The sequence below is a fragment of the Geospiza fortis genome, unplaced genomic scaffold, assembly GCF_000277835.1.
Source record: "Geospiza fortis unplaced genomic scaffold, GeoFor_1.0 scaffold32, whole genome shotgun sequence".
Taxonomy (NCBI): Eukaryota; Metazoa; Chordata; class Aves; order Passeriformes; family Thraupidae; genus Geospiza; species Geospiza fortis.
The window spans coordinates 65,843-76,907 of NW_005054428.1; the positions used below are offsets into that span (position 1 = coordinate 65,843).

Genomic DNA, 11,065 nt, shown 5'->3' on the forward strand with positions numbered 1-11,065 from the left:
TCATGGGGAGGTACGGAGGGCTTGAGGGGGCTGCGCGGACTACCTGGGGGTTCCACATCGGCTGTTGCAAATCCGGGAGGGAGCACAAGAGTGAGCGCCGAGTCAGTCCCGGTGGCGGTCGGTGACCTTCGCTCTGCCCCGCGACTCCCGGCGGGGACGTTCTGCACTGGGAGGGGGATTCGTTCCCATCCCGGCTGTCTCCGTGGGGTGAGCGCTTCAAGCTCGGAAGTTCAGCGTGGAGAAGAGCAGGCCCCGGGGAGATTCTTAGAGCGCCTTCCAGCGCCTGAAGGGACTCCAGGGGAGCTGAAGAGGAACTTTGGACAAGGATCTGGAGGGAAAGGACAAGGAGAATGGCTTCCCACTGCCAGAGGGCAGGGATAGATGGGATACTAGGAACGAATTTCTCCCTGTGAGGGTAGTGGGGGCCTGGCTCAGGTTGCCCAGGGAGACTGTGGCTGCTTCATCCCTGGAAGTGCCCAAGGCCAGGTTTGACGGGGCTTGTAGCCACTTTGGACAGTGGAAAGTGTCCCTGCCCATGGCAGGGGATGGAATGAGATGACGTTAAACTTTCTTCGCACGCAAACCATTCTGAGACTGTATGATTGTATTTAGATATTTGGTAAAATTCACTATGGTTAATGGAAGTGGGAGCCCCCTGAGCACTCCAGTGAATGTGCTGTTTGTCATTAACGTGGATTTTAGTTACGGCTCTAATGCTGTGCTGTCACAGAACTGAACAATTCGTCGTGCTGATCGCAGCACCCAAACCTCCTCTTGGCCTGGAGGGAGCTGCTGCTGTGAGGATGTGGGCTTACCTGCACGTCAGCAGGTACCAGGATGCTCTGTTTCCTGGCAGAAAAATGGATTTTGAGCATATTTTTCTTCAGAATCCTGTGGGATGATGTTCTCTGCAGCAGCGACTCTGTGTGATCTATTCTGACAATGCAGTCTGTGGCACTGTAGTGAGGACAATTTGTGAAACTGTTTCCTCTAACCATCTTATATAGAATTGGTGATACAAAAAATATCTAGTGTTTCTGTAGGAGTAAGAGTTACGTGAAAGAGGAGGATGCCAGAGTAGATAATGCTGACTGGTGACATTCTGGGAAGGGTGTGGGCTATGGTTTCTCCACTCACTGGGCTCACAGCAGTTGCTGATGTAATTAAAGATCTAGATACTCAGATAGCTGTAAGTAAATGGGGCTGGCATGTGGGATTTACCCTGTGGATCTGGTCCTCCCATTAGTTTTGTATTCAGGGATCTTAGTGGAATGTGAAGGGTGCAGTAAGATTGGGCATAAACCAACAAAATGATTTTAGGCTGCTAAAGTGCTTCTGCCCAAGGATACTGGGGCTTTGTGTCCGAGGATTTCGGTGCTTCCTTCCCTCCTTAGTGGGTAGGAGTTCCTGCTTTGTGGATCTGTGAAGTGAGGCATAGGGTGAACAGCCTGAGATCAACCCCAGCTAAAACCTAGACTGAAGGTCCCTCTCAATCGTGTGCTGGACTTCTCAGCCAGGAGTGTCAGCTGAGGGGTTTAGGGTGCGAGCGTAATGATTTTTCATTGTTAATTCAATTAAAATGGAGCTGGAAACTTGCCGAGGGCACTGCAGAAGGCTGTTAGGGACATAAATTCCCCTCAGAGGGCTCCATGTCTGCAGGTGCATGAGTGTGCATTGGAGTGAAGTACTAAAGCTTCTAAATTCTCTCATGTACTTTCTTGTGTGGGTTTTGATATTAATTAATCCAAACTGACTAGGCTTGCTTTGATGAAGGGAAATGTCTATTTGTAGATCAGGGAGCAGACACTGTGTGTCCCTAAAACTGGTTAAACAAACTCTTCTTGTGAGTTCAGCCGTAGCTTCTCAGCCATCTCTGGCTGAGAAGGCTTTGCCATAAAACCGTTCCTTAAACTCTCTTTCCTGTGACAGGCCCATCAATGCTGCCCACGGTGGTTGTGATAGTGGAAGGTGCAGGGTTTGGATGAATTTCCTGTCGTGGAGCACTGAAAACAGAGCAAAATTTCATTGAGCCTGAGGCTTAGAACAGAAACAGAGGAGGTGCCAGTCAGTGTTCGCCCCATGACCAACAACCTGAGTAACTTCAGCACCTGGAGGATCTATGTAACCACACAATCCACTTGTAGTTCACCATTGTGAGCTCTGTGAATTCCACTCCATTTCCTGCGGCTGTCAGTTGCCCAGTGTGGGCACACACATGTTCCTCCACCTCTGAGCACCAGATTGTGTTCTCAGAACCCAAAATGAACCAATGTTGTCAGTCCCACATGGAGGAGTCACTGCAGGCCGAGCTGTGAGCGTGATGCTGCCAAAAGTGAGACCCCAGGGAGGCTGGGTCCTGCTTTCTCTCTGGGGCTCTGGATTGTGGGGATGAGGGATTGCATGCTGCTGCAGCAGGAACAAACCATGTCCTGCAATTAAATCTGCTCTGAGTGGTCTGTTCTTTGTGGGAATTGGGTTCAGGAAGGCTGTGTGGGGTTGGATGTGGTGGAGTTCAGCTCAAGGGATGAATGGGTGGGTGGGTCAGTGCTGTCACCAGCATGCAGCCACTGTGATGCTGGAAAACTTAATTTTCTGTACAGCAAGGGAAGGTTTTCTCTGCTACTAAGCATCACTTCTCCCTTCATGCTGTGAGCAGAGATTCCTGATCTATAAACTGCAGGCCCTGTCAGAACACTGCAGTTTTCTTTGGACAAAGACCAGTTCACCCTGCTGAATTCCTTCTGTTTGCTAACCATGGCTTTTTTCTCCCTTTCCAGTTGATTGGTTTGGATCCCCACAACCCCAAGAAGAAGCAGGACCTAGACAAGCTTTATGATCTAAAAGCTAAAGCCCAACAGATTATGAACCAGTTTGGCCCTTCTGCCTTGATCAACCTCTCCAACTTCTCCTCGATCAAGCCAGAACCAGCCAGCACCCCCCCCCAGAGCTCCATGGCCAACAGCACTACTGTGGCAAAGATGCCAGGGACACCCAGTGGAGGAGGGCGGCTCAGTCCTGAAAGCAACCAGGTAATTCCATCCTGAGTTTGGGACAGCAGGGATGATGCTCGGGCATCACAAGTATCACAGATTTGCCTGTGGCTTTGTTCGCCTTCTTTAAATCACCAGCAGAAATATAATGTTTATTAAATTTACTCAGTTACTGAGTGAACAAAACTTCCTCACAGAGTTCTTCTCTCCCAGGTGCTTCCTGGCTGGATGGGGTTTGGATGCTGTAGGTGTAGAGCTTTTTCCAGTCTTAGGAAAGTGTATATTGGAGTGTGACAGGGGAAGTTATTTTTAAGTGGGGTTTAGATGGGAACAATATGGGGAGAAGTGGGTGGTGAGGTGCTGGTTGCCCAGAGAAGCTGTGGCTGCCCCATCCCTGAGAGTGTCCAAGGCCAGGTTGCATGAGGCTTGGAGCTGCCTGGGATAGTGGAAGGTGTTCCTGCCCATGGCAGGGGGTGGAATGGGATGAGCTTTAAGGTCCCTTCCAACCCAACCTGGCACAGGAGCCTTTGATGCGCATAAAACAAACTGGTGCCCAGGGAATGTCCCGGCATTGCTCCCTGATGGCTGTGCTGGCACCCAGACTGTTAGGAAGTGCACTAAACCCCAGCATAAAACAGCCACAGCAGTGAAGGAATGAGGAAGGGCAGGAATTTCCCATGTATCTGGTTGACCCGACCAGGCTGACAACTTCCATCCATATCTTTTAAGACTCGGCAACCAGTTGTTCAGCCCAGTGTGGTTTCTGCTCCTGCCGCGTCTGACTGCCCTGGAATAACCCAGCACTCCCACAACTCTGTTTTCCACGTGAAGCACTAAAGCTGATAAGTGCTAGAGCGATGGAAATGCTTCCCTCATGCCCTAGGCACAACTTTAGTCACTGATACGCGGATTGCACTTGCTGTCTGCTTCTTAACACTTGTAGTTTTGTCTTTCCACTCCTTGTCAGCCGCATTTTCATGCTAGAAACATTTATTCTGGCTGCTGCACTCCAGTTGCTGTCCAGAGCAACCGCTGGTGCTTGAAAATGACTCCTGAACACCTGATATTTCTTATCTCTGCCATTCCTGAGCTGATAGACTGTGTCAACAGTGTGACTCGGCCCTGGGGGCATGGGGGAGGAGATGGTTGTGGTTGTAGCTGTGCTCTAAGGGCAGCTTCTTTGCAGGAGCAGGGCAGTAAATCCTTCCTCTCCTCCCACACGCTCAGGTTTTAACCAAGAAGAAATTGCAAGACCTGGTGCGTGAGGTGGATCCGAACGAGCAGCTGGATGAAGATGTGGAAGAAGTAGGTTCCAGCCCATGGAAGGGACTGCAGAAAGAGTTAATTTGTAATTTGTCACAGATCAGTGGCCGTTTGTGCAAGGAGGGAGCATTTAGTTCATGTAACACTTGTTTTCCTATGTAGCCTTCAGCCACCCCTGGTTTTCTGCATCTCAGTCCCAAAAAGGCTTTTAAAACAGCAATTGCAGCAGACACCTATGAAATCCACTTCTTTGAGTGGAATTTTGCACACCACAATATAAGAAAGATCTAAAGCTATTAGTGGGCTCCCAAAGGAGACTCTGAAGATGGGGAAGAATCAGGAGGGACCATAAGAGGAGCGGCTGAGGGCACTTGGTGTGTTCAGCTGGAGCAAAGGAGATTGAGGGCAGAGCTCAGTGGGGACTGCAGCTCCTCCTGAGATGCAGCTCCGACCTCTGCTCCCTGTGGCAGGGACAGGAGCCAGGGAATGGCTGGAGCAGGGTCAGGCTGGAGATCAGGGAAAGGTTCTTCCCCCAGAGGGTGCAGGGCACTGGCCAGGGTCCCCAGGCAGCCAGACTCAAAGAGCATTTGGACAATGCTCTCAGGCACAGGATGGAGGTTGCTGGGCTGACCTGTGCAGGGCAAGGAGCTGGCCTGGATGATCCTTGCAGGTCCCTCCCAATTCAGGGCATTCTGTAATTCTAAATACCAGTTTCTGAGGGCTTGTTTTCATCTTCCCACATAATTTCAACTGCTCAGTGCTGACCAGACTGATTGTTGCCCTTGTTCCACCACAGATGCTGCTACAGATCGCCGATGACTTCATTGAGAGTGTGGTGACAGCCGCCTGCCAGCTTGCACGGCACCGCAAGTCCAACACTCTGGAAGTCAAAGATGTCCAGTTGCACCTTGGTGAGTGACTCTTACCTGTTTTTTTCCCTTCTACCCCCAGCTCTCAGATCCTCCTGAAGTCAGGGCACAGTTGTGGTGCTGTGGTGGAAGCCTGTGAGTAGATAATGCATCCCTGCTCGTGGCAAGGGGTTGGAACTGGATGAGCTTTAATGTCTCTTCCAACTGAAACCATTCTGTGAATTCCAGAGCGCCAGTGGAACATGTGGATCCCGGGCTTTGGTTCTGAAGAAATCAGGCCCTACAAAAAAGCCTGCACTACAGAAGCTCACAAACAGGTAAGGAGCCCTCACAGCACCAGGAATCACATGGAAGGCTGATATGAGGATGGAGGTCATGACCTCCTGGCACTGTGAATTTATGGCCTCTTCCAAGTTGTTCAGACCAGAAATAACTTCCAAAGCCTCCTGACCTGTTTGTGCAACAGGCTGAGGTTGCTGTGTCTCCTCAGTTATGTTGGCTTTGCCCAAAGAGAAGCAGCAGCTCTTGGTGCTGAGGAGCTTGGAAGGGTTAAAACCAACTGGGAGCTGCACACAGGCACTTCTCAGCTGCCCCTGGCAACTCCATCTCTGTGCAAAGGAACTGAAAACTCCCTTAATTTTGCTTTTAAACTGCATTGGACCATTGTTATTTAAGCTGTGGTCAGAGCCTAGAAGGAGCTGCCCTGCAGTGGGTTCATGAGTGATGCTGCAGCTCCCACTGGGCAGAGAGAGGGGCCTTGAGATGGGCTTTGATTCCACTGCCCCAGGTTGCCAAGTGGAGAAGCACAGATACTTCCTTCTCCTCTTCAGCCTGGAACCCCATTAAGATTCAAACAGACCTGAAAGACCTGTGTGGAAGCAAGTCAGACCGCGTCCTGGGAGCACCTGGGATGCCTTGTTTCTGCTGTGGGTGGTTGTGCAGTCACCCACTCTGAGCTGCTCAGCTTCCCATGGTTTTCCCTCTCTTGTTGCAGAGAATGGCACTGATCCGCAAAACTACCAAGAAATAGCCCCTGGACACAGCTGGAGACACCACCAATGCAGTTTGGGATACCTGCTGCTCCACTGAAGCCTCCATGATGTCACCTGTGGGATATTTTTTTAATGCTTTACAGAGAAGCATCTATTTTTTATTAACGGTGCAGCAATATCTTGACTTGATGAAGAGACCTGCCAAAAACATTCTACCCCCTCTTCTTGTTCCTCCTCAAAGTGCAACATATCTCAAACAGACTTTTATTTGTGACTTGAAGGTGGTTTATTGTACAAGTGATTATCCAAGGGACAGAGCATTTGATTGTGTGTGGGACAGTATTAGAAACATCTGTAGAGGTTTTTGTTTCCTCCTTCCTGCCCCTACCTGCTCCAGTACTTTGTAATGTCAGTGTTTATATAAATACTTGTGTTTGTTTTACATGAATAAAGAAATTATTCTAAGCTGCTGGTACAGGCTTGTGCTCTTCAGGCAGCATTGCACAGGGATGGCAGGGGGAGGGTCCCTGTCACCTCAGCTCTGTGTGTGTGGTGCTGTTCTGTGGGAGATCTCATGAGAGTTTACAGGGAACAGAATCGTGGAATATCCTGAGCTGGAAAAGATCTCCAAGGATTATTGAGTCCAGTTCCTGGCCTGCCCAGGACACCCCACCAATCCCACCCTATGCCTGAGAGCACTGTCCAACGCTCTCTGAAGCTGTGGCAGCCCTGGGGTGTGCCTATTCCATGGGGAGCCTGGTCATTGCCCGAGCACCCTCTGAGGGAAGAACTGTTTCCTAATATGCAATCTATGCCTCCCCTGACACAGCTTCAGCTGTTCGCTCAGATCCTGTCTGGTCACAGGGAGCAGAGACTGGAGGTGTCACTTGGGAGGAGCTGCACATGCTGGTGAGTCTGCCCTGTTTCCTCCAGGGTGAACAAACCAAGTGCCCTCAGCTGCTCTTCCAGAGGTTTCCTCCCCTCCAGACCCTTCTAGACCACAAGAATTTGGCCAGTCCCTCACCTGCCAGTCAGGATGGCCAGGTCATTTCCCTCCTGACCTCCAACCCATTGCTGGGATATTTGGACTGTTGGGAGGGGGATGTTGTGACAAAGCAGGAACTCAGAGTCCCCCTGATTCTGTTTGTGCCTGGACATTGAAAAGGCCACATGCCCCTGACTATTCCCACTGCTCTGCTCAGACCTCAGGGAAGCTGCAGGGGCTGTTGTGGGGATGCAGGAGTTGACAGCACTGCAAACCCCTGCATGACAGGAAGGCTCAGGAAGGCTCCTGCAGCTCTAGGCAGAGCTGGGCTCATCCTCCTTGTCCAGCTCTCTGGAGGCTCCCGGTACCTGCAGGGGAAATCAGGGTGGGTGAAGTGATTCCATGACCATCTTGGACTCACTCCTCATGTCGCTGTGGGATGAGGAGCCTGGGGAGCTCCTTTCTGCAGAGAAGGAGGAAAGGGAGAAAGAGCCTGGGGAGCTGCTTTCCCTTGTAGAGAAGGTTTTTTTTTCAAATTATATTGTATGAAGATTAATCTGAAAGGGAAAGTGGGCATTTCCTCAGAATGGTATGTGGTTATTTTTGCTTTGGACTCAACTAGGCATGTACTCAGCCGGAGTGGCAGATACATCATCCGAGTTCCACAATAAATTTGTCACTTTTAATTCTATTTGAAAAGACTTAAAGATTTAGGGCTTTATGGTAGGGATCTCAGTCAGTACAAGAGAGCATAGGGGAAGGGGTAACATTGACCTCTGCAAGCCTGTGGGGTTCCACCTGGGGACTTCACCTTTCCAACGCGCTTCCCATGCCACCCCTGCCTGTGCCTAGCTGCTCCATATCCACTTCCCCTCCCCAGCCCAGCATGTCCCTGCCTTGCCAGTGTCCTCAGCTCTAGCACAAGCATCTCTTCCGTTTCTCCTCCTTCTCCAGTGCCTGAGCCTTGGGCAGCACTGGCAGTGGGATGCTGCTCTTCACCCCGTCCCACGCCTCAGTGGCCACCAACTGCCCCGTCTGCAGCGCTTGGTAAATGGCCACTGTCAGCATCTGGAAGGCCAGGACCACATTGGAAGCATCTTTGGCTGAGGTCTCCACGTACTGGATACCCAGTGAGGCCGCCAACTTCTCCGCCTCCATCTGGCCCACCCGGCGCTGCCCAGCCAGGTCACTCTTGTGCCCCACAAGCAGGAAGACCATGCGGAAGGGTTGGATCGTGTCAGTCACCTCCCGGTGCCATTGCCGGATGCTCTCGAAGGACGTGCGGTTGGTGATGTCGAAAAGCAGCATCCCCCCGGCTGAGTTGCGGTAGTAGGAGCGAGTCACAGACCTGGGGTAGGTACACCAAGAGCAGGGGAGTGAGTGGCCCCTGGGGTTTCCTGTGTCACCTTGGGCAGCATGTTCCCTGCCTACAGAGTGGCCCTGGCTAGGACCTGCTCCTGCAAGCAGCACCCATCTTGCATTCAAAGCACCATGAGAGGAGTGAGAATCAGCCTTTTGCTGTGTCAATAAGAGCTCCAGGGGCAGCTCTGTCCGTGCTGAGCCACCAAAGTTCATCTCTCTCCTGCAGCCCCCAAGTGGCCCTGTGTCTGCAGCCATGTCCCCAGGGCTCCACCATCCCTGCTGTCATGGTCCTGGAACTCTTCTGTTCCTGCTGCCATGTTCCCAGTACTTTCCCCTCTCTGCTGCAACACTCCTGGAACTTTCCCAGTCCTGCAAACCCAGATCTGCCACTCTCATCCCCTGCAGCCACATCTCCCAAGCTTTCCTGTTCCCAGGAGCTGCCTGGCTGGTGGAGACAGCCCCACAGCCAGGTGTGAGGCTCCTAGCAGCTGAGGAAGAAGTTTTTCCCAGCCCTCAGTGGGTTCCCAGCTGTTCACCAGTCCCTCTGCAGCTGGTGTCGCAGGGGGGTTCTTAGGGAAGTACTGTACCCCCTTTAGAGCTGGAGCAAGGGCTCACAAGGCAGTCCCAAGGGCTCCTTTCCCTTGGCTTTTGACATGGTGGTTCCTCACCCAAACGGACAAGTGGGAACACAGCCACATCAACAACCTCCTTGGGATTGGAATCACAACACTCCACCCCAAATCTGGAGGGGGACACCCATCTCCACCACCCCTCCTGACCCCATGGACCCACCTGAACCTCTCCTGCCCGGCTGTGTCCCAGAACTGCAGCTTCACTTGCAGCCCTGGCTCCAGCTCCACGAATTGGACGTAGAAGTCCACCCCCACCGTCTGGTTGACAGTGTCCAGGAAGACACCTTCGGTGTAGCGCCGCAACAGTGAGGATTTCCCCGCTGTCGAGTCCCCCAGCATGATTACCCGGAACTGGTACTGCCACCGTGGCTCCATCGGTGCTTCTGCCGCCTGCCAGGACCTGCCAGTCCCGCACCAGGAGCGTGTTCAGGCAGGCAGGGAGCTCCTCCACCCAGGAGGCGTTCCCAGTACCATTGGTGCTGCATGGCAGCTTTGGAGCCCCTTTGTCCCCTTTATTTTGGCTCTATCCAGCAGGAAGCAGTCAGGGGTGCCTGCTCCCATTTTCCCATGGACAGGACACCCTGAAAAGTGTCCCAGACAAGGGGAGCTATTGCCCCACCAGTGATGCCCCCCAAAGCAGACAATCTCCCATGCCATGGATTGAGTGCTGTGCCCCTGCCTGAGATGAAGTGCTTGGCACAGCCTTTATTTAGTGTGGAAAAGCCTTAGGTTTATTAAAAACACTCCTACATCAGAGTACTATTTTTTTCAGAGCCCCCAAATTAAGGTTTGAAATAAACCCAAGCCCAGGTGGGAGACCCAACCCTCATGATTACCCAAGGGCTGCAGGTGCTGGGTGGAGAGAGAAGCATTCCCACAACTGGGGGTCCCACGTCCCCCTATCCCCATCAGCACTGGCAGCGCTTGCGGGGCTTCCTCCACGCCAGAGGCTGGCAGTGACTCTGGTTGGGAATGAGCCTGATGCCATCACATCCCTGGTGTGGGGCAAGGATCCCCTGGCCCAGTGCCTGCTGGATACCTCCAGCCAGTGTCTGGAAGGCCAACTCCACGTTGAGGTTGCTGTGGGCTGAGGTCTCCACAAAGGCCATGCCCAGAGTGGCAGCAAGGTGTCCAGCTTCCTCTGCTGACACAGCTCGCTCATCCACCAGGTCACACTTGTGTCCCACCAGGACAAAGGCAGGCAGCCGGTCCCCCGCAGCCTCGTGGTACCACTCAGGAACGTGTTCAAAAGATGCCCGGTTGGTGAGGTCAAACACCAGCAGCACCCCCGCCGCGCTCCGGTAGAAGGACTTGGTGATGGATCTGGGCATACCCAGCAGGTTTTCAAAGGATACTGGGAAGCTCTAACACCAACAACCCTAGGATGGGGCTTGGGAGATTTTTAGGTGACAGGTCAGACTGCAAGAGCGGGAAAGGGAGACCTGTCTTGGGTATTTTCACTGCTGTTTTCTGTTCAGCATCCCTCTCCCCAGACTGGGGGGCTCCAGAGGAGACCTGTGGGGTTTTCAGGGACTCTGTAGTACTGTTTATCCCTGCAAAAGCCCCAGATCTGTGGGGATGGAGCAGCACTGAACAGAAATAGGGCACCACCAGAGCCAACCCTAGGGTCCCCAAAAGGTTTCCAGGGATGGGGAGGGCCTGGGAGCCCAGCTCCAGGCACACCACTTTGGCCTTCAGCCCTTCGTGCCCCATTTGAGCCTCTCTCACACTCCCAGGTCCTCCTGGCTCCAGCCTGATGCAATCAGGAAAGAAACCACCCAGCCCCAGCCCACAGCAACGAGCACCTGGCCCTGCTCCCTTGGCTGCTCCCCTGAACAGCTACAGTGTCACTGCAAGCTCAGCACAAGGTGTCACTGGCCCCTAAAGAATCACCATCTCAGTGAGCCATTGCTGTCTGTCTCTGCACACCCAGCTGGGGATTTACAAACACCCCAGAGTGGGAAGATGACTC

General features: G+C 52.6%; 3 protein-coding genes across 3 annotated transcripts in view; 1 reads left to right on the top strand and 2 right to left on the bottom strand.

The window, feature by feature from the left end:
• Window positions 1–2,313: 2,313 nt before the first annotated feature.
• On the top strand, window positions 2,314–6,579 carry TAF12 (TATA-box binding protein associated factor 12). Its single transcript, XM_031061860.1, has 6 exons — window positions 2,314–2,332; window positions 2,778–3,029; window positions 4,218–4,295; window positions 5,050–5,164; window positions 5,351–5,439; window positions 6,117–6,579. The coding sequence occupies exons 1-6, from the start codon at window positions 2,321–2,323 to the stop codon at window positions 6,150–6,152; spliced, it is 582 nt and encodes a 193-aa protein (XP_030917720.1). The 5' UTR covers window positions 2,314–2,320; the 3' UTR covers window positions 6,153–6,579.
• Window positions 6,580–8,014: 1,435 nt separating this feature from the next.
• LOC102037116 (ras-related protein Rab-39B-like) lies at window positions 8,015–9,468 on the bottom strand. Its single transcript, XM_005426914.1, has 2 exons — window positions 9,254–9,468; window positions 8,015–8,447 (listed from the first exon to the last, which is right to left on the bottom strand). The coding sequence occupies exons 1-2, from the start codon at window positions 9,466–9,468 to the stop codon at window positions 8,015–8,017; spliced, it is 648 nt and encodes a 215-aa protein (XP_005426971.1).
• A 533-nt stretch (window positions 9,469–10,001) lies between these two features.
• The window catches only part of LOC102037283 (ras-related protein Rab-42), a 1,347-nt gene continuing 283 nt past the window's right edge, over window positions 10,002–11,065 (bottom strand). The window contains 2 exon segments of the mRNA XM_031061861.1: window positions 10,002–10,419; window positions 10,421–10,535. Coding sequence (XP_030917721.1) covers window positions 10,002–10,419; window positions 10,421–10,535 — 533 coding nt within the window.